This window comes from Oryza sativa, chromosome 7, assembly GCF_034140825.1.
Source record: "Oryza sativa Japonica Group chromosome 7, ASM3414082v1".
NCBI classification, from domain to species: domain Eukaryota; kingdom Viridiplantae; phylum Streptophyta; class Magnoliopsida; order Poales; family Poaceae; genus Oryza; species Oryza sativa.
In genome coordinates this window covers 24,117,541-24,140,002 of record NC_089041.1, presented here as the reverse complement: position 1 = coordinate 24,140,002, position 22,462 = coordinate 24,117,541, and the positions used below count along the sequence as shown (strand labels likewise).

General features: G+C 45.7%; 3 protein-coding genes across 4 annotated transcripts; 2 read left to right on the top strand and 1 right to left on the bottom strand.

Moving 5' to 3' along the window:
• Positions 1 to 1,942: 1,942 nt before the first annotated feature.
• Positions 1,943 to 3,724, bottom strand: LOC4343758 (U-box domain-containing protein 4). Its single transcript, XM_015789742.3, has 2 exons — positions 2,555 to 3,724; positions 1,943 to 2,451 (listed from the first exon to the last, which is right to left on the bottom strand). Exons 1-2 carry the CDS (start codon positions 3,557 to 3,559, stop codon positions 2,368 to 2,370), a joined length of 1,089 nt encoding a protein of 362 aa, XP_015645228.1. The 5' UTR covers positions 3,560 to 3,724; the 3' UTR covers positions 1,943 to 2,367.
• A 2,839-nt stretch (positions 3,725 to 6,563) lies between these two features.
• On the top strand, positions 6,564 to 10,609 carry LOC4343757 (eukaryotic peptide chain release factor subunit 1-3). Of its 2 annotated transcripts, none has more exons than XM_015791809.3 (3): positions 6,564 to 6,671; positions 8,785 to 10,226; positions 10,320 to 10,609. In XM_015791809.3, the coding sequence occupies exon 2, from the start codon at positions 8,813 to 8,815 to the stop codon at positions 10,124 to 10,126; it is 1,314 nt and encodes a 437-aa protein (XP_015647295.1). In that variant the 5' UTR covers positions 6,564 to 6,671; positions 8,785 to 8,812; the 3' UTR covers positions 10,127 to 10,226; positions 10,320 to 10,609. The 2 variants fall into 2 exon arrangements, with proteins under 2 accessions (XP_015647295.1, XP_015647296.1); XM_015791810.2 differs by having other exon boundaries at positions 6,564 to 6,792.
• Positions 10,610 to 15,833: 5,224 nt separating this feature from the next.
• Positions 15,834 to 21,509, top strand: LOC4343756 (BTB/POZ domain-containing protein At3g49900). Its single transcript, XM_015790303.3, has 4 exons — positions 15,834 to 16,154; positions 16,299 to 16,371; positions 18,776 to 19,279; positions 20,344 to 21,509. Exons 1-4 carry the CDS (start codon positions 15,916 to 15,918, stop codon positions 21,187 to 21,189), a joined length of 1,662 nt encoding a protein of 553 aa, XP_015645789.1. The 5' UTR covers positions 15,834 to 15,915; the 3' UTR covers positions 21,190 to 21,509.
• Positions 21,510 to 22,462: the final 953 nt, after the last annotated feature.

The following is a 22,462-nucleotide window of genomic DNA, read 5'->3' as shown; positions in this document are numbered from 1 at the left end:
TGCTTCTTTTCCCCTTCTGTTTTGAAGGATTCTGCTGCGCTGCTTTGAACAGGGCAAAAGTCAATCGCCCCGCCGTCCGAGTCAAATATTTGTTTTTTTGGAAGGGCATTGACGATTAATTTGGTCGATGCACGAGCAATACACCGTATGGTAGGTAGTAACAGTTGACACTCTTCTTTTTCTCTTAGCTGCACTGCACTTGACAAAGTAACAAAAAATGCCAAGGACAGTCACTGTCACATCAGGGTTACGAACACTCCACCGAGAACTTGTCCACGCGTTGCGTTGTGCACAAACAAGGTCGTGTGGTTGGAGCAGGAAACCGCATGTTTTTCAGATAGAAAAGAGAAAAATCTCATGCTAGTATTGGAAGCACCTTTGCCGCTCGCCGGGTGTGTGTCTCCACGTCATCCAAAAAAGGCAGTCGTGTCCACACAAGCATGTACTTCCAGTACTCGTACAATACATCATCCGTAGCATAGACATGCAACGACAAGCGACAAACGACAAGTGAACGAAACGATGTGCTCAATCTCGTCATACAACTCCTACTATCCCTACCCATATCAGGAGACGTAGCCATTGTTTAGTTTGGAAATTTTCTTCAAATTTCCAACTTTTTCATCACATCAAAATTTTTCTACATACACAAACTTCTAACTTTTCCGTTACACCGTTCCAATTCCAAATAAACTTTCAATTTTAACGTGAATTAAACACACCCGTAAAAAAGACACGTAGAAATACCGTCCTAGCAACAGTAGCCACGTTGGCGTAGGCAACGGTATATGCTTTTCTTCCATGGCTCGGGAAACGAGAGCTCCAGAAACTGAAAACTACCAGCAGAGGCTAGATTCAGCCAGAGAACAGGGTCGTTTTCAGCTGCAGGCGAACGAATGATCGACCTACCGGGCACGGGCAAGATCGATCTCTCGCCTTTACCGCTCCCGGGCCCCCACGCCACTCTCCACCAATCCGTCCTCCTGCGTCTTCTAGACCACAATCCACAAGCAGCAGAAGAAGAAAGACGCAGAAGAAGTGAGTAGCAGTAGATGACAAGGATGGTCACTGGAAAAATATTTTGTGCTTTCCCTGTTGGTTTGAACAGGTAGTAAAAGGTTTGCTGGTTTACCAAGTCATGCACGCACACGCACTCACGGCCAACGAACTCGCCGTTCCTACAACGGACCTAACCTTGATCTCACGGTGGTTTCACTGTAACCACTCGTAAAAACGGTGCAGACACGGTAGGAACTGAATGGAGCAGCATGGTCATTCATTCCAGCTGAAATTCCGACTGGCTGGTGCTTTCAGAGACAGGAGGTTTTTCTGTTGTATTTCACATAGACCTGCATGAGATTCCTGACGTAGCGCACACACAGTGACATAGGGCCGTTTAGTTCCCCAAAATTTTTTCCCAAAGACATCATATTGAATCTTTGGACACATGTATAAAACATTAAATATAGATAAAAAGAAAAACTAATTGCACAGTTACGGGGGAAATCGCGAGACGAATCTTTTAAGCCTAATTAGTCCGTGATTAGCCATAAGAGCAGGTACAATAGCAGACTATTAGCCAGCTATAAACATATTTTAATGAGATAAAAAATTAGAGAGAAATAGCAGGCTATAGATTTGTAGCCAGCTGCAGCACGGACTCCAAGACACAATGTGTGTATGATAGATGGGACTATATATTAGTATAGTAAGCAACTATTATATAAATTGGCTATTAGATCGGCTATAAGTGAATTGGAGTTTGTAGTGGGCTATGCTATTAAACTTGCTCTAAGTGCTACAGTAACTCACATGTGCTAATGACGGCTTAATTAGTCTAAAAAGATTCGTCTCGCGGTTTCCAGTTTCCAGGCGAATTCTGAAATTAGTTTTTTCATTCGTGTCCGAAAACCCCTTCCGACGTCCGGTCAAACGTTCGATGTGACACCAAAAAATTTCCTTTTCCCCAACTAAAACACACACATAGCACAAATTCTCACTGTTTGATACCACACGCTCACACATGAAATTTTTGTAGCTTTTTTTTTTTTTTTGCACAACCTTCTCCTCGTTTGACGAGGAGGAAACAACCAAGCAAGGTAGGGGATAAAAGTGAAGTGAAAAAAAAAACAAGTGGTGGGGAAGAATGAAATTACAAGAGACTTTTCTTCGCTCCACCATCGCCTTCGTCGTCATCTCGCTTGAGGAAAATGTACACTCGCTCGCGGACGCAAACACGCTGATTGGTATATTTACACGCGCGCGCCGGCGGCCGGCGCCGGCCCCGGTCGCCGCCGGAATAGGGGAAGCAAAGCACAACACCTGGGGCACCGCCAAGTTGGGGACTTGAATTGAACGAGGTCAGGGTCACTCCGCCGCAACGACCGCCGTTGGCCTCGCGCGCAGGCTCGCGCTCCGTGGCTGCCGTAGCATCTCGATCAGCGCCTCCGCCTGTGTAATCATAAAACCGATCAACACACGATTTCCCAATTTGTAATTTGCAAGAACGTGTAAAACGATTGTGTTTTGATGAGGAAATGTGATTGATGATTACCTTGGTTTTGAGCTTGGGGCGGGCGGAGGAGGATTGGGAGAGGGCGACGAGGGGAGGGATGGCGCCCTCGCGGGCGACCATGGTGCGGTAGGCAGCGCTGTCCTCGCAGATCTGTAGGAGGGAGAGGGTGGCGATCTCCTTCTGCCGCGGGGAGCCGACCTCCACCATCTCGACGAGGACGGGGATGCCGCCTTCCTCGACGGCGGCGGAGCGGCCCTCGGCGATGCCGACGAGGGAGTGCAAGACGTAGGCGGCCTTGTCCACCATGCCGGTCTCCGGGTCGGCCATGAGGTCGAGCAGTGGGCGCACGGCACCGGCCTCCACGGCGCGGAGGCGGTTCTCGCGCGCGCCGCTGCAGAGCGCGTAGAGGGCCGTAGCGGCGTCCTTCTTGCCGCGCGCGCCGCCGGTCTCGAGGAGGGAGACCAGCAGCGGGATGGCGCCCGCGCGGCCGATGGAGGCCGCGGCGGAGCCGTCGAGCTGGGACAGGCGGAGCAGCGCGCACGCCGCGTTCTCCCGCGCGGCCGGCGACGCGGCCGACTTGAGCGCGTGGACGAGCGGCCGTATCGCGCCGGCCTCCACGATGATCGCCTTGTTCTCGTCGCAGATCGACAGGTTGAGCAGCGCCGTGACGCCGTGCTCCTGCAGGAGCGGGTCGGCGTGCGACAGCAGCGCGACGAGCGGACGCACCGCCCCGGCCGCCGCGATGCGAATCCGGTTGTCCGGGTTGTGCTTCGCCAGCAGCCGGAGCTCCATCGCGGCGCGCCGTAGCGAGTCCAGCGACGACGACGGCGACTCCAGCTCCGCGACGAGCGACGAGATCGTCCCGTCCGACGCCTCCGCCGCGCACGACAGCAGCAGCCGGTGGATTCCCGCGGCGGCAGCCGGCGTGAACGAGAGGTCGTCGCTGCCGCACTCGCTGAACGGCTCGGAGCATGACGAATCGCCGCTGTCGCTGTAGCAGCTGGTGCTCCGCCGGCGCGGCGAGGTGGAGGCGTCCGACTCCATCCCTACCCCGTCCACCACGTATCTCACGGCACCACCCGCGCGAACCAAATGCCGGGGAGGCGTCGGCGTCGGCGTCGGCGGCGAGGAGGAGGAGGAGGCGAGGCTGTTCGCCGAGAGGGGAACGGAAATGGAATTGGGTGCTTTGCGTTTGGAACCGAGCGAGGCAAGGCAAAGGCGACGCGACGAGCGAATGAAATAAGCGAAGAGGAGGAGTGGGGCGAGGTATTAATCACCGCGAAAAATAATTAATCGAATTAATTAATGACCTTTTCCTAACCCTTTTTCCTCCCTTCCCGCGCTATCCAACCACCGCCGCTGGATCCAATCCAACGGCTGTCCGCACGCCCGCCACCTGGACGCGTCCGGGGCGACGGGGCACGCGGCACGCACCCCTCACCCGCACGATGCGAATCCGACGGTCCGCGCGTGCCGCATCTTCGTTAGCACGGAGCGACGGTGGTGTGTGGGCGCGACAAGTTCCGCGCGCGACACGTGCGACCGAGGCCCGCACGTGAGGGCGGCAGGGACGCGTGCGGGCCGGTCCACCTGGGCCCCACTTGTCAGCGACCGTGGAAGGGGAGGAGCGCGGTGGACTCGGTTCTTGGATTTCCGGCTCGAGTCGGAGGAGAAGATGGTTGGGTTGGACCAGTCTGTCAGGCTAGCGAGAGGTCTCGCGTCGTCACGACGATTTGATGGTTTTGGACAGCCTCTGCGTGAGAGTGAAGGGGTGTAATGGCATCATCCGGCGACAGTATCGGCAGATTAGATAAGCATTTGACTTGAGCTTCTGTAATTTGACCTCACTTGAGTGAGTGAGTTAGTTAATGAGACGTGCTCGGACGAGCGGCGATGGATAAAAGCATGGGCGTTTGTACTGCGGAGCCATCCAATAACAGCTGCTATTGCTTCTGAGCCCAACAAATCACACGTGATGGAGCCAGGTTGTACAGTGGTAAGATCTTGAGTGTTGATACGTTGATTTCGACGGGGTTAAGACTTAAGAATATAGAATACTACTGATGTTTTTAGATACTCATGCACCAAAATCATGTGCTCCAATTTGGAATTTGCAGGAAAAGACCCTAGGAAGGAGGGTCAATGCTACAAAGCGTCAAAGCACGCGCCATTTTCTTCTTTTTCCACACAAATCGACTCGTTTTATCCTATCTCTATGTGAACCGCACGGGTCATCTTGCCATGACTTGCTTGACTTATATTTTTTTTCCCATTGTGCGTCATTTTTTGTGGTTAAGTACTTAAGTTGCTGTGTCTAAGCTTAATGTTAAAACCTAACAGTCAAGTCCTCCACCACAAACCAAACCTAGAACACAAAAACACGCACACATCAACGAAATTATTTACCTCCTTGTGCATCCAACATTTATTTGAGTAAATTTTGTAAAACTATAGATGCTCTATCCAATTTATCGTAAAGCTACAAATTTAATAACATGATTAATTAAAAAATTACACATTTTACGGATGTTCTATCATAAAACTATAACTTCTAGCCTTTCTGGTTACCTATGGTTCCAATAACCATTTTATACATCATCTTCTTTCCAGGTCACCTTTCATACTAGGCATAATTCGAGACTACAAGTGGATTCTACGTGTTATGTAATAGTGGATACAACTAACATGGTTTTGGGTACTTCCGAGGACTGTTTGATTGGCGTACCCACATTACTGAAAATTTGTCATACTTATGTTAGCTAACATGTCCAACACGTGGCCAACAAAATTGAAATCATACTTCAGCCATAAAAGAGAATAAGCTTGCTACACTTTTAGACAAAAAGGTTTTCACCCAACTTAAAGATCCATATAACAAAATAAAAGAACAAAACTAAGGATGCCAGCGCGAAATGAAACACAATGTCCCGGCGGGCGAAGAACCCTAGCTGTTGGCATAACTTAACAATCCATAACTAAAAAACCTCTAAAAACACTAGCAAACTACCACCACAAAAGATCTTCAACCATGTTTTTAGAAACACATTGATCTTCTCATGGGCTAGGTCGACTAAATTCCACCTTCCTCCAGTCCTCTAAACTTAAGAAGTTTTTTGGTCCTCTCATCGTGGACATTGGTAAGCAGTGACTCCTTTAAGCATCCAAGGCCCCCAAAAGCTTATGAGGAGTCAAACTTCTCCACTGTATAAAAAACGACGCAACTTTGTGAGGCAAGTATAGAACATTCGACATTAGTTTACTATTAACACACCCAATCGTTTCTTGTTAGTCAAATGGACCAGAAACCTGCAACAAACAAATACAACATATAAACGTTACAACATAAGATTTATTAAGTCAACTCTATGTAAGGGCACTCTGTCCTATTGGAACATTTCTCTGAAGCAACACCATATAAAACCTTGCCACACTTTTATATGCAAAATGATATATCGGACCCACGTCACGATGGAGGAATCATGCCATAAGCGTGGCACAAACTAAATAGACACCTTGCCTAATCTAAGCTATGACATGGTGAGATAAACTTTGGTAGTGAACCAAATAAGCTACTTTTTTAAATCCATAAAACTTTGGTAGTGAACCAAATAACTCTGTATAAGATACTTTTTTAAATCCATAAAATTTATGGTATAGGAGTATTAGCTAAAGTAAGTACTTTATATTTTTGCAAAAAAAATTTATTAATTTTAATAAAAATGTAACAAGAAGATGTTTGAAACGTGTGAATAATAACATGGATATTTGAAAAAGAAAGGGTAGAAGAAATTCGTTGGGGACAACAAAACTAGAAACTAGGCCCACTTGTTAATCATTGGTGCAGAAAAATTCGGCCCAATCCGGTCCGTTCGCCTCTGGGCGGTGACGATCCAACCGTCCATCCAGATCCTGGGAAAGCCGCCGGATGGGACCCATTCCGATCCCGTCGTCTCCAAAGCCCCACCCCCCCCCACCAAGCCGCACCCCGGCTTACAGGTGGGCCCCACGGAACCGAGGGTTATATCGCGTGGTTCAATTCCGGGGCCTTATCTCTCTCTCTCTCCGAAACAGCCGACCACACCAGAAGTTCAGAGGCGAGGGTTTCCCACCCGCGAGAAGTCGGCGCTCCCCTCTTCCTCCTCCTCCCTCCTCCTCGGTAAGGAAACCCTAGCCCCTCCTCCTCTTCCTCCCTCCTGCGCCCCCTCGATCCGATCCCGTCTCGTGCTTCTTCTCCCCCGATCGTTCGGAGCTGCGTGGGTGCGGCGGATCGGGAGCAGGTTGGATCTGTTGAATCGTCGCGGGTTGTGTTGTTTTCATGGTTCGTGTGGTCGTCAGATTTGGTCGAGATTAGAGTCTGGATCCGGTGTACTGGTAGCGCGAGGTGGATCGGGAGTGATTGGGACCTAGTTCTGTGGCGAAATTTCTAGGGCGTGTAGTGATCCTTCGCCTCCCGGTCTCGGGATCTGTGCGGGAAGTACTCTAGATGGCTGTTCCGCGCGATTTTCCTGATTTAGGCCACTAATTTAGGTGGATGTATTTGGATCCATGCTGTGTTTGTAAGTTGTAATTGCCTGCCAGGAGATGGCTTTGTTTGTTGGCTATTTGAAGTAGCGTACTGGGATGTGTATTAACATAGGAATACATGCTATTTTCCATCGTGGATATTAATCGGGTTATTTTGATTCCTTAATGCTTGGAGTTATTGTCATATTAGACGAGCCTTCCTGCTATGGTGCCATGCGGACATGCGGTTACTCAAGTTCACGGCGCTCTTTTTAGCGTTGTTGGTTTGAAAATTACATGTTATATGTCTTCTTCATGGTTGCATTCTGCTCTTGTATGTTTTGTTGCGCTAATAGTTTCCTTTTCATTGGTGATGTATCATTTAGGTTAACTTGAAGTAGTAGTGAGCATTGAGCAAACTATGTGTTTTTTTTCTGAATTTACATGATTTTAAAGATTCAAACATTCTGAAATCTGTAGATTGCTGCACGTTTGCCTTATTGATTTTGGAAGTAACTGGTAACTGAAAATGTATGTGCTGGACTGCTAGTAGAACATGAACTAGAAGGAATACCCCTTGATGAACATGGCAATCAAGAAGTTAAGAAGGTTTCTTGATCTTCTATGACTCTGGTAGCTTGTAAAGACAAAACACTGACCATGTCAATGTCAATGCAACTTCTATAAATTTATGCCATTCGATCTTAAAATGTTAGCCTGAGGTTTAGTTCTTATCTTCTATCTTAGTCTTGGTGACAGATGCATGTTTGGTCTTACAATGATTTACTTTAATTATATTGATTGCCTATAGTTAATTTTTTATTACATTGTTGGCAGAAGATAAATACATCTAAGATGTGCTGTTTTAACTTTATTGACTGATTATATTCCATATTTCATTGTTTTGTGATTTTCCAAGTTGATATCTAGTTGACTAGTACTAATTGTACTTTCCGTTTGTTTCATGAGTGTACTCTCTATTTCGGTTTTGTGATTATTGAAACTAAATTCTGTTTCTTGGATATAATTTAGATTTTATGTTGGTTTTATTATTTTATCTGGGTGACATTCCGATTCTGAAAATTTTACATGGCTATGCAGGTCCTTCATTTGTCTTGGGGGTTAACTCCATGCTTTATTTTATTTCAGTATGTTTGTCCCACATAAAAAATGTTACCAAGTACCTGTAACCTAGTGATAACATCGTATGTGTTCATGATTGTTTCATGTTAGCTGCAAAAATCATTTGAGTATATGCAAATGAAAACCTTTTTCACATTTCGTAACCTACCTTTTCCTAAACCAAACCAAAATTTGCCACCCATTGGGCAATATTAACCTTGTCTGCTGAGTGTTGTGGTTTAATTTTAACCTTGTCTGCTGAGTGTTGTGGTTATTTGATAGTACCTTTGCTGCCGAAATTTTGTTGTGAGATATTTAGTAAGATAAACGGTGGTTGTTTTTCTTGTTCTTTCACTGTGTTACGTATAAAGTAATAGAGCATGCTGCTTTGAAGAAATCAGTCTCATTATTGATTAATTTGTACAGGAGACAGGTATCATTTCTTATTTAGCATGTCCATGTCCAATTTGGTATCATGAACAGAGCTTGTGTCAACAAGAAAGTTGAATGTACTATATAACAATAATATGACTTGTCTTTGTTCTGTGTTTTTTTTTAATCTGTTTGCAAGTTTTTCTTGAGTGAACTGTCTGGTTAATGTTCCCTTCAAATCCCTTATATCCCTGTGTTTTGGCATTGTACAGGTGAGCCAGTCATCCAAGCTCTGTCAAGATGTCTGACAGCCATGAAACTGATAGGAACATTGAGATCTGGAAGATTAAGAAGCTAATCAAGGCTCTGGAGTCAGCTAGAGGAAATGGCACAAGCATGATCTCTCTTATTATGCCTCCACGTGACCAGATTGCGCGAGTGGCTAAGATGTTGGGTGATGAATATGGTACCGCCTCAAACATCAAGAGTAGAGTCAATCGTCAGTCTGTTTTGGCTGCCATTACCTCAGCTCAGCAGAGGCTGAAGCTCTATAACAAAGTTCCTCCAAATGGATTGGTTCTCTACACTGGAACCATTGTTACTGAAGATGGGAAGGAAAAGAAGGTTACCATTGATTTTGAACCCTTCAAGCCTATCAATGTATCACTGTATCTTTGTGATAACAAGTTCCACACTGAAGCTTTGAATGAGCTCTTGGAATCTGATGACAAGTTTGGGTTCATTGTTATGGATGGTAATGGTACTCTTTTTGGCACACTAAGTGGCAACACACGTGAGGTGCTTCACAAATTCACTGTTGATCTCCCAAAGAAGCATGGTAGAGGAGGACAATCTGCTTTGCGTTTTGCTCGTCTTCGGATGGAGAAACGCCATAATTATGTCCGGAAAACAGCTGAGCTTGCTACTCAGTTCTTCATTAATCCTGCTACAAGTCAGCCTAATGTTTCAGGCCTAATCCTCGCTGGTTCTGCTGATTTTAAGACAGAATTGAGTCAGTCTGACATGTTTGATCAACGACTTCAAGCCAAGATACTTAATGTGGTTGATGTTTCTTATGGTGGCGAGAATGGTTTCAACCAAGCTATTGAATTGTCAGCTGAGATTCTAGCAAATGTCAAGTTCATACAGGAGAAGAAGCTAATTGGCAAGTATTTTGAAGAGATCAGTCAAGATACTGGGAAATATGTCTTTGGGGTTGATGACACTCTTAAAGCTCTTGAGATGGGTGCTGTTGAGACTCTAATAGTGTGGGAGAACCTTGAAACCAACAGATATGTGCTTAAGAACAGTGCATCTGGTGAAACTGTGATCAAACATTTTAACAAAGAGCAGGAAGCTGACCAGAGTAATTTCCGTGATCCGGCTAGTAATGCTGAGTTGGAAGTTCAGGAAAAAATGTCTCTTCTGGAATGGTTTGCTAATGAATACAAGAAGTTTGGTTGCTCGCTTGAGTTTGTCACTAATAAATCTCAAGAGGGATCTCAGTTTTGTAGAGGATTCGGTGGCATTGGTGGTATCTTGCGTTACCAGCTAGATATCCGGTCATTTGATGAGCTTTCTGACGATGAGGGATTGTATGAAGACTCTGATTAGCAATCAGCCAATCACATGACTGTGCTGGCCCAGGGAAGGACGCCGCAGCTGCAACGAGTCTGATTCGCTCTACTTACGCAGGAACACTTCGAAAGCAGCTGTATGCATATTAATTCTTTGGTCTTGCTCAAATTATTTTGGTTACTTTCTCATGCTATAATGTAAACTTGACTATTCCTCTCCTCTGTTTCAGATCCAGAAATTGATGGGCGTGGGCCAGCCTCATCCTATGCTGGAAGGGATTAAGGCGAAAGGATTACTGAGTCACATCATCATGATAGTAATGTGTCAAGAAGTTATCGAACTTAAAAGGCATGCTGTTGCCAAGGTCGTACTGGTTGTCTATTGTCTGCTTTTTGCAACTATATTCGCAAGTTCTGAATTCTAGTGTCTGCTTGAAATTGAGCACGCTGGACGCGCTCGTGACTATATGGTGTAATCTGCTACTTTTGCAGTTTTTGCAATGAAGTTACTGTTATGCTAGTTTGCTCCTCTTATTGCTGGGCTCCCCCATGGCTTTATTTTGACGTCAGTTGGTTGGATCTTGCCTGCTATGTCTATACTACGTTTCTCCCGTGCCCCGTGGTTCCATAGCTGTTTGGTCAAGCCGGATGCCGATATTTCTCGCATTTTCTGGCAATGACTCCCTTATGTTACACCCAATTGCCGTGGGGATTTGCTTGATGGCAATGCAGAAGCAGTGATAAAAATCACTTTCAACTCAACAAAATCAGAGTTGGTTGGTGCCCTCTCTGTATAGCTGCTGGGGAGAATGAATCAAGGCGTGTCAAAAGTAACAAAGGCTGTTGAGCCTTGCACGTCAGATCGGTCAAAAAAACCGCCGTTCTCGTTGAATTTTCCACGTCATGGTCGCAAACCACGTGATTTGCAGTGCTCGTCGCCACTTCCGAATTCCGATGGGGTTTTAGAAATTCTCGCTGGGCGACTCGAGGTCGCAGACTTCGCTGTTGCTGCGCCGGCGGGCCGCGGATTGTTGCGCTGTGCATGCAAGTGGGTGGTGGTTTTGCATTGCCCTGCAGATTTTGACAGGCGAAGAAGCAGCCAAGCAGATGGAATTAATACACGCGACTCATGACGAACGGCATATGCTTCGGATTGTTAAGCGTGATGTGTCATGCTGATAAGGGGGTGGCCCAGTCTTTCTAAACTAATGGTGGGTTAATTGCACCTTCTAATCGTAATAGCGAGCCCATCAAACATGGACACTAAAATCTTTTTTTTCTCGCATTATCGAGCACGTGACCAACATGTTCTTTTGTTTATGCCAAAAGGCACAAACCGACCTCTCTCTTTTCTGAAACCTCTTGAAGGATTTTAAAGGAATACTCTGTTCTTTTCTGAGTACCACATAGGTCAAAAAGAGTAACTAAAATGAATTTGTGTTTGTTGTTATGAAGCAACAACATTTTGGTGTGAAAAAAAAAACATTTTCGTGTGAAAAACATCAAAAGCTAACTCCTTGTGAATAGAAAAACATTTTCATGTGAAAAAACATTTGCAAATTCGCACGCCTTCCAGAATGACAAGTAATAAAAGAACAGAACCCAGAACCCAACCTACGGCAGCAAACGCACTGCTGTGCTCCGGTTTCGTGTGTACGCGCCCCCTGAAAAACAAGATCCCTCTCATCCTTTCCCCTATTCCAGAGTCCCACGCATCTATACAGAAAAGAAAATGTGAAGCAGAACGGAATCCTGAATTCCGGATGAGAAGATGAGCCCGACGACGACGACGAACACGAAGGAAATCTTCGTACTCCACCCCAATCAACGACCGCCCACCGGAAGCCACCTTCTCCAGGCGCGACCCCGTTTCGCCCGCGCCGCCACGACCTCGTGGCCTCTACAAATACACAAGCCACAGCCATGAACGTAACACCAACCAACCCAAGTAACCAACCACAGCAACACAAGCAGCCGCGACCGCGAGACGAAGGGGGAGAGAAGATTACTAAAGAGGAGAGGGGTTTTGTGGCAAAAATGGAGGGGCTGATCCCGTTCGTGATCGACGCGATCAGGAGGAGCAACGATCAGCGCGGCGGCTACCGCGGCGTGTCGTCGCAGGACGGGAGCTCCCACGGCGGCGGCGGCGGCAGCAGGAGGCACCTGATCGACTACTGGGAGCTCGCCGGATCGGCGGCGGAGGACGCACGGCCGGGCTCCGTCCAGGAGACCGGTGCTGCCGAGGACGAGCGAAGCCGGCCGCCGGCCGCCGTGGTTGCCGCCGGGTCAGCTTATCGCCGGAAATGAGCAACACGGGAGGAGGACCATTAAGTTTGAAGGATGGTTTTGCAAATTTGCACCGTTATTGATTTATTAGGTTTTGTTACTTTGGTTTAATTTGCTTGATTTGTTGTTAGCCATGTAAGAAACAAAGTTCCGATTCTACCTACGAGCGTAAGATGAAGGTGATCACCGCTCATATTTTCACTAGTTCTGCCAATCATTCGCCTACATTTATCTTTTGACTTGTATTCGAAAATGTACATGACCATACATATAAAATGGAGAAAAAAACCAATAACGAATTGTCAACTCAATGATCATCCTCGTGATTTGTATATCTATGAGTAGCTTACGTAGGGGTCTGTTCACTTTGATGCCATTTTCAACCCTATTAAATTTTGGTAAAGTTACAAAAAAAGTGGTTACATTTAATTTCTTGCCAAATTTTGGTAACTATATAAGAAATCCTGCAAAATTTTTAGCAAGTTGCTAAAATTTGGTAAGGTTTTTTTTGGCATTAAAGTGAATAGGCCCTAAGTCTGCCACGGCGAGTTCCTAGTTCTGAACTTCTGCTAGCGTCAGGTTGAACAGAACAAAAAGAAAAAAAAAACACGCCGAGAAACCGCATCCAATTCGGGAAGAATTCAACAGCTCCGTAACTTGCGTTTCGTCGCATGACATGAGAGAGCCATCAGCCATGCCCACCATGTTCTTCTTTGCTTTGGTCAAGTTTCAGAATTTTACTGCTCCGTATTTCTTTTGAGATGGAAGGTTTCAAAAAGTTGTATCTGAACATGGATGGCACGGTTGCAAGTTGCAACTTCTGTCCTTAAGTGAAGGCTTCCAGCTGCAAAGTATCCTTCTCTAACTGTCTAACAGAATACACTGTTCCTCCTACTGTTCATCTTAATGCGCCTGACTTTTGTTGCTCCCTGATCCTTAATTAACCAACACATTGAAAAAAAAGCAAGGAGTGCAAGCTTTCGTGGTATCTCACGTGTAATTAAATTTGTGTACTGATTTTTCCCTATAATTAAGTGGACGGAAAACTAATACTAGGTTAGGTGCATCCAACAAAAAAGGAGATCGAGAACAACACAAACACGTACAGAACAAGAATTACGAACTCCAAAATTATCAAACATATACTCTCACTGGTCATAAATATACACAGTTAACTTTGATCACGAGATTTTACCATGTATGTTATTCAAAGTTTTAATGCAAATGTATACAAACATAAGTCACATGAGCATGTAGCTCAGTGGTTACAAGAGTCTCAGTAGCACTTTAAATCCTGGGTTCGACTTTCCGTGGGGGCATATTTTTTTAGGATTTAACGGCTTGTGCTTTCAGCGGTAGGCGACGGCGAAGCGCCTGCGGTGACTTCATCAATCTCCAAGATGGATTTGCCGGCCCAGTCTTCGAAGATCCTCATAGGAGTAGGATTTGCGTGCGTGTGTGCGTTCATAGGGGTGAGCTGCGTGCGATCTCCAAGATGGATTTGCCGGCCCAGTCTTCGAAGATCCTCATAGGAGTAGGTGCGTGCGTGCGTGCGTTCATAGGGGTGAGCGTGCGTGCGTTGTGAGTGTCTGCGTGGTACTGTGTAATTTAGAAAAAAAAACATAAGTCACGTTTAAATTATATTTAACAATAAAACAAATTTTTGAATAAGTTCAAAGGATAAATTCCATCACGTGACTGGAGGGAGTATTGCTGAAGCATGTACTACGTGGTAGTCGTGTACAACGCATATCGTTTCGGCATCAGCGTGTGGCCTAACACCGCACGAATCTCGACGCACCTCCAGCGCTCTTGCGTGCTAAGCACCCTTGGAACAGCGTGTCAGCAAAAACAACAGTTACATCTTTTAATTCAGCGAGATCTGCTATGCTGACCAACCATCAACCATGTGATTGTTCTACGTACAGAAGGAGAGGCCCATCCGCCCATGAAGACAAATTAAACCGACGACAGCCTTTCATCTGTCCATAGTCCATACGACAAATGCAATGGACGAACAAACCGCATATGTCAACAATACATCTATGTCATTATAGTACTGACATAGAAAATGTTGTAGTTACTCAAACTGTACATGACAAGTATAACGAATCCGTGCTAAGTGCTAACTTACTCACGTCTGCAATCTAATCGATATTTTTACCATAGATTTATGCTCGACAAATGTGCATGAATGAATCTTCTAGGTCGATCACTCTCCAAACTAGGATGAATCTTCTAGGTCGATCACTCTCCAAACTAGGGCATTCTTTTTTTTTATCAACCTTGGATTATGTTTTGAGATGAGCTAGCACGTGTCAAGATAGATCTAACAATTGCTAAACAGACTTAGGTCTAATTCTTTTCTTCAACTCCAAACTTCAATTTTCACGTTTTTCGTTAGCACACTTTTTAAATTGTTAAACGATGTGTTTTTTTTAAAAAATGTATAGAAGTTATTTACAAAATTCAAACAAATCTTTTTAAAATTTATAATTATTAATACTTAATTAATCATGTGATAATAAGGTTTCTTGTTTTGAGTGCACTAAAAATCTATCTTTAAAAGTGCAGATCGAATGCAGCCTTAAAAATAACCTCTAAATCTAATAGACCATGTTCATATATATTGGTGTTTTAGTTTATTTTTCCCCATTCCGAAGGAAATATATAAACAAAACTTTAAAAGGAAAATATATTTTTAAATTTGAGCCAGCAAACTGCTTGTGTTATATATAGTTAGGAAAAGTAGCAATTTTGTGCATAAGCTGGTTGGATAGGTATTACCCACAAAACCAACCTGCTCAGAAGCTGAAAATAAAAACAAAGAAAAGAAAAGATCAGCTCAAGACGCTTACAATAATTTCGCCAAATCTTTAGCCCTACACATGATCCATATATATGTTTTAGAAAAAAAAAACTCTCCATATGTTGATTACTTCCTGAATTTTGCTCACTATAGTAGGAATTGCCATCTCTTAATTCTTTTAAGATTCTAGGTTTTTTTTTCGCACCGTACTTCCTCAGCAATGATGCGTAACATATGTTAAACCATTAAACTGCCATAAAGCCCTACAAAACCTCGGTAACAAGATGGGCTCGCCTAATCTGAACCATCCATTGCCCGATCCAACGGTCCAGATCTCGCGCAAACCTTGCAACCACACCACCTATCAGGCTACCAACCAAACAGCCACACCAGTACACCACTGGCTGCAGCTATCTCTGATCCTCCTCTCCATCCACCCCTCACAAGACACAGTGTTCAAAAACAAAAGAACCTCATATAAGCACCAGCTGCAGCACTGCAGTTGCAGTGCAGCCTGAAGGACACCACCACTGGGAGTGAGAGAGAAGAGGAAGAAGAAGATGGATGAGGGTGCCACAGCATTTATCATCCACATGCACGCATTCATTGCCGCCCCGATTTAACACCACCCCCTCCCCGTAATTGTAATGGCGTCGCCCGGTACTAGAAGCGCAGCGGTGACGCGGTAGATAGGACAAGAAGGTGAAGGCGAGAGAGATTTCGAAGGCGTCATGGAGATGGAGATGAGCAGAAGCTGGCAAGAGCTCGGCGTCGTGGACACCATCTACGAGGACGACCACGAGGAGGAAGAGGAAGAGGAGGAGGAGGAGGAAGAAGAAGAAGAAGAGGAGTGCTTCGATTCGCCCACCATGTCGTCTTCTCCGGCGGCCACGTCGCGGTCGTGCTCGCCGCCTCCGGCGGCGGAGGAGTTCGCCATGCCGGCGGCGCTCAGGAACGCGGTGCGCGAGTGGTACGTAAACGTTTGCTGCAGTTTCAGTTGTTGATCTTTTCGGTTGATTGGTTCTTGTGGTGGTGGTGGTGAATTTCGCAATCTGACTGGGAGATCGGTGTTGAATTTTGTTTCCTCTCTGTTCTGATGATGCATCGGCGAAAGGTCGCGGGCGAATGGGCCGTGCAAGCCGGATGTGATCGTCCGTGTCCAAGAACATTGCTTCGCTCTGCACAGGGTAAGAAAGACCCTTCCTTTCTTGAACACTTGCTTTCTTTCTGCACAGGGTAAAAATTCAGTCCTTCTTTCTGATTTCGAACGCCGTCCTTTATCGAATTTTTACCACACATAGTATCTTATTATTACCGATTTTTTTTGAAGGATATTATTACCGATTAGAATGTGACTGAATTTTCTAACCTGCTGCGTTAGTGATGTCCTGCAGTCCTGGCAGTTTTTAAAAATTGAATAGTGTAATAGATCATGCTGCAGCTGCATGTCTTCTGTTAGAAACAAATTATTCATGGCAAATTAATACGGGTCCGGCTGGATAGAAACGGACGGATGGCAATGCATGATCAGTCCACATCCATCTGGTCATACGTTTCTTGTGATGGTAAGAAAGGGAAGGGAGTAACTCACATTAGTTACTGTGCATTTTTCCTTGCACCAAAAAGACAGTGCTCATAGATTCACTGTGGCTGGGCTACTGCCTTCTTTAGGTATACAACATTTCAGGTTACATCCTTATGGTTTAGCCGCACTGCACAAGAATTCGTTGGGCAGATGCCCATTTTCTGCCTAAAAAAGAAATTATGTGCCTGCAAATTTCATCAATGTAGTGGCACTGGCAAATGTGGCTTTCAATCCTTCATCAACTGGAACTTGCATAAATACATGGATTATAATGGCATTCATCAATTAAATTTTTCTGCATTAAGAGATCCTGCAAAAGGTTTGCAGGTAGATGAGCAGTTTGGTTGTGCTTAAATTTGGGCCAAGAAGGTAGAGTAGTGAGCCCGCAATGCCACAGGCTTCTCTGCCCCCCACGAGGAACAGCTCCCAATGGCATTGCAAGAGGCAAAATTATTGATGACAATTCTGTAGCACATTTACTTCCCTGCCTTGGTCTGAGCACTGGGATGCAGGAGGGATTTGTAAACATTCAGTAACCGTCAGCGAAGTTACTGCCTCGACAAGTTACTGCCTTCCATCCTCGTTGCACTTTTGTACTGCTCCTGTATTCCTGCATTGGTTTACCTTGCAGGCTGCAGTGATGATTTGAACTTTGAACTGAATTGAATACAGTAGTAGTAGAAGGCTAGGAGAAGAAGAGATCTTGTGTGGAATAGGGGTATTCATTATCATTAGGATTTGGTCCCTTCAATATAACATGTGCTAGGTAGTACGCAGTTTGGCTATTAAATTTGACGCAGTTCTACAGGTAATATTGCTGGAATTCGAATATGAATTATGGTGGATTGGGACCATGGCATTTCGTCGACGTACACATACATAAGCATTGCATTCATGCTAACCAAACAAAAGGAAGGTGTGAATAAATGTGGGTTAGATGGACAGATCTCTTCAAAATTTACTATCAGTGTCCTTTAGGAAGCTCTGAACGTTAGTGTCATGTCTGCATCAGTTCTTAACTGTGCTCAACTTGGCCGACATGGTTTTCTAGGATACTCCTAAGCAACCTTTAGTTGCAAGTTATTGCAGAATTAACTGCTGCTCATTAGGAGTTCTAGTACTATTGTGCAGGTAGCAGACTGAAATGTTTCTTGTGCTGTACTGTGCATTCCAGTTTAGTGAAGAGTTAATGGGGTTTGTACAGTGTACAGCAACCGTGTGTTTAAAGGCTGAAAAGTTAGAACTTCTGAGGCTGGTGCCACCTGCGAGATGCATAAACACAAGAAAGTTATAACTTCTGAAAAGTTGGAATTTAATGGCGTCTTTTTTGTTCTTTTCCTCTCACGGATAGCGTAGCAGAGCTGCAGGATGCAGTTCTACTAGGGTCATTTGTTACTGGTAGAGTGCCGGAATTGCCAACCCTGCTGTCATTTGTAGTATTTGCAAATAATCAAGATCCAATCCGCTCAAATACTTTGGCCTTGCTATCTTTGTGGGCTCATGGAACCATGGAACCATTCGCCAGATCGACATTTCCAGCTCCATCCTGTTTGGCAATGGTTTTTCTCTCATAATAAGTTCCAAGATTTCGTAGTACGACACGTACACCTGTTGGATTGTTCTTCTGTCTCTGCCAAATCGTTGATGTCACAAGCTAAGAGACGATGAAGTATAGATAAATAACATTATGTTTCATGATGCGTGAAATTTAAAAATAGATCATTTAACTTACTATTCAGGTTGTTCAAATTGATGCTATTTTCAACTATACTATTTTTTTTAGAAAAGTTAAAAAAATGTTGCCAAATTTGATAAATACATAAGAAATCTTGCTAAAATTTTGACAATATTGTTAACTTGCTCTAGTTTATTTTGGTTATAATAACATGCCCTAACTGACTGACACGTGAACCCGTAACTCGTGGATCCCATGTCAGCTACCCACGTTTTTTCACAAGAGCATTTTTCCATTTTTTTAGCAAGGTTTTAATTTGGTTTATTGGTAGGATCCGATCACGTCGCAGAGCAGCTACCTGAAGCGGCGGCTGTCGGAGTGCAGCGACGTCGCCGTGGACCTGCCGGCGGGGCTCACCGTCGACGCGTTCGTGGACGCGGTGGCGTCGTGCTACGGCGCCGAGGCGGCGCTGTCGCCGGGGAGCCTCGCGGCGGCGTGGGCGGCGGCGGACTGGCTGGAGCTGCGCGGCGAGGACGGGCTGGCCCGGCGCGCCGAGGACTACTTCTTCCAGGAGGTGGCCACGGACCACGGCCGCGCCGCCGCGGTGCTGCGCGCGTGCACGGCGTTCCTCGGCGGCGAGGCGGCCGGCGCCGGCGCCGCGCTGCTCGTCCGGTGCCTCGAGACGCTCGCGTCGTCCGGCGGCGCCGACGGCAGGTGGCTCGACGACGTGGCCGCGCTCCCCGTGGAGGAGTTCGAGGTCGCCGTCGAGGCCATGCGCGCGCGCTTCGCCCACGACCACGACCTCATGTACACCATCGTTGATCACTACCTGCAGGTAAGTAAAAAAAAAAGTTTACAACATCAAATTCCCAAAATTTGTTAAAATTTATGCCAAGTTGATATAGTAGCATGGTCGAGTCAAATTAAATACTCGGGGGAACGAAAATTCGCTAGACCTTGAACTGTTCATCACGTGATCCAATGATTCATCAAGCTGTAAGCATTTTGCTACTGAAGTAGTGTGTCGGTTGGTTTCGGAAGCAGTGCACTGTGGCGAATTTGTTGCTGAATGCAAAGCAATCCTCGTAGAGCTCAACTGTAGGATCAAGATTCCTTGCTCCCAATGCAAGTCATACTTGGATACTGGATAGGTGCAGCACTATTTGGAGTAGTAACTAATTGCAAGTCAACCTGGATAGGCTAATTAGCTGCAGAACCTTTGTGCTGAAGCAAACTATACACGGAGTCATGGAGATGCATCAGATTCTATGCTCTGAAAACTAATCATCTAGTCACTAATCATTAATCATCTGATTATTAGTATACTTTTGCTTTGGTGCTAAGTTGAGTTCAAAGGAAGTTGTCATTGGAGGTACAGGTTAGCACAATCCTTATCCTACTGGGCTACAGGTCAAAGGAAGTTGAGCTTTTGAGGATTGTGTTGCACCCTGCATTCTACAAGTCACAACTCAAGTTATAATATTTTCTAGCCATGAGTCTCAGATGAATTTTGTAGGATCTTGAAACAAACAATTTAAATCTGGTAAGAGTTCACAAATTTAATGGTCATGTACCTTAAAGACAGAATCCGAAGATATAAACAATTTCCATTATCTTAAAATAAGTTCTATAAGAAGTTCAGAGGAATTCATCAGCATTTTGACAGACCATAATTCAATGCATCTCTTGTGTAAAAATGTATTTAGAATGTGTTTAGTTCACACTTAATTTAGAAGTTTGGTTGAAATTGGAACGATGTGACGGAAAAGTTAGAAGTTTGTGTGTGTAAGAAAGTTTTGATGTGATGGAAAAGTTGGAAGTTTGAAGAAATAGTTTGGAACTAAACACGGCATTAATGATTTTTGTGTTGGATCTGCACTGAATTTGGGATGGATGCAGAATCACAGGGGGAAGCTGACGGAGGAGGAGAAGAGCAGGGTGTGCTACAACGTGAACTGCACCAAGCTGTCGCACCACCTGTTCATGCACCTCGTCCAGAACCCGCGCCTCCCGCTCCGCTTCGTCGTGCAGGCCATGCTCGTCGAGCAGCTCCACTCCCACCACTCCATGCTGCTCAGCGGCGGTCACCATCACCACGCCGGCGCCGCCGGCGCACCGAGCTCCGCCGCGCCGCCTGCTTCGCTCCTCAAGAGCTCCCTCTCCGGCGCATTCGGTGCTTGTGGCGGCTTCGCCGCCACCGCCGCCGCCGCGGGCGACGCCGCCAGCAGCATGACGCTCGGCGACATCCTCCAGCGCGACGCCGTGCTGCGCCAGTCGGCGCACATCAGGGCGTCCATGCAGGCCACCACCCAGCGGATCGACAGCCTCGAGCGCGAGCTCGCCGGGCTCCGCACGCGCCTGCGCCGCTCCGAGCAGGCGGCGGCCGCCGCGGCCACGGCCTCGGCCGCCATAGACCGCGCGTCCGCCAAGTCCGCCAGCTTCCGGATCCCGCGAAGCCGGCTCTGGGACGGCGAGGACCTCGCCGCGCCGGCCGCCGCCGTCATCACCAAGGACACCACGAACACCAGGGGCCTCAAGTCTCGGCTGGTGCTCGGGTTCAAGAACCTGTTCGGCCGGAGACCAGTCACCGCCGCCGCCGCCGCGCCGCCCACGTCCGGCGAACGCGCCGCTGCGCGCGTGAGCGTGAACGACAAAGCCATGTCCACCGATGCGCCGGAGCTCGACGCCGACGCCGACGCCGACGAGCTGACGCGGCCTCACCGGAGGAATCTGTCCATCGTGTGATCCGAGCAATTGCGTGCGTGTGCATGGCGACTGCAATGCACGCATGCATGATCCGTGTGGTATATACATCTATCAGGAGAAGTGATCTGATCATGTTGCCACTATCTTTGCACGGCCATATGATATATTTTCGATGCTAATTTGTTCGTTTTCTTGCTTTTTTTAATGGCAAAAATTTGTTTTGGTCCGTTTGTACAACTCAAGAGCCAGCCTTGATCAACGAATGCTTATTAGAGAGGTTACTGCATGCAGAGTTGCAGGCTCAACAGTTTTTTGTTTGGTTTAATGCTAACATGAATGAACCGGACACTTCTGAGTTCTGAATCAGATTCAGACACACCCTGTTCCTCAAAAAAAAGAAAAACTTTGTTGTACTTATTCTGAAAGTGCTGATCATGAGTAATCTTTACAATATCATTAGAATAGTGAAATTCGAGCCCCGTTGGGAGAGGTCGATTTTTCGCTAATTTCAAATAAATTTAACAAATTTCAAACAAACCATTCGAAATGCACCTCAAGCAGTTGAGATCTTGTTTTGACGTTTGAAACGCCCAGGGTCTTCCAACTAGCTCCACAAGGTGGTGAGCTAGACGACCTGGGTTCGAAGCATCACCCCTTTTAATTATTTGATATTAGGTTCTTTCCTAATATTCACGTTTTTAGATATTGTTTTGACCTGCTTGAGACGCTCGAAATTTGTTAAGTTCAACTGTTCAAGCGAGATTCCGCGAAATTGTGAACGCCTCACAGCCATCCATCTCAAAATTATTCTATGGTGTACTTCGCTACAGCAGATCGCCACACGATTCCTTGGAAATTCTTCCATATCGTCCTTGAAGAACATGATCATTCATCCAGGAATTCTCCCTTTGCACGTGGTGTACTTCGCTTTGCCGATACTGTGGCCATCCATTCAGTTGACAAATGGGATAGTTCGTTGACAAATGTCAAATGTAATGCATTCACTTGGTTTAAGGCTTCGTTGGATCAAGCTCATTGGCCTTAAAAGATGGATTTGTTTGATAGTTTAAAGAAACTTCAATATAAAGAGTTTTGACATGAAATACACTGTTAAGCAGTACAAAGTCACAATAAACGAGGAAGCGGCCTAGCCTATTAACACATTACGACACATCCTAAATCAACAATAAAATTTGCTACTCTTTATATCCTAAAATATAAGGAGTATTAAGTCTTTTACTTGGTTTTCAACATAAAACTTTGCCCCTTAGTTTATTTCATAATATATTATCAACAACCACAAAATTAGCAC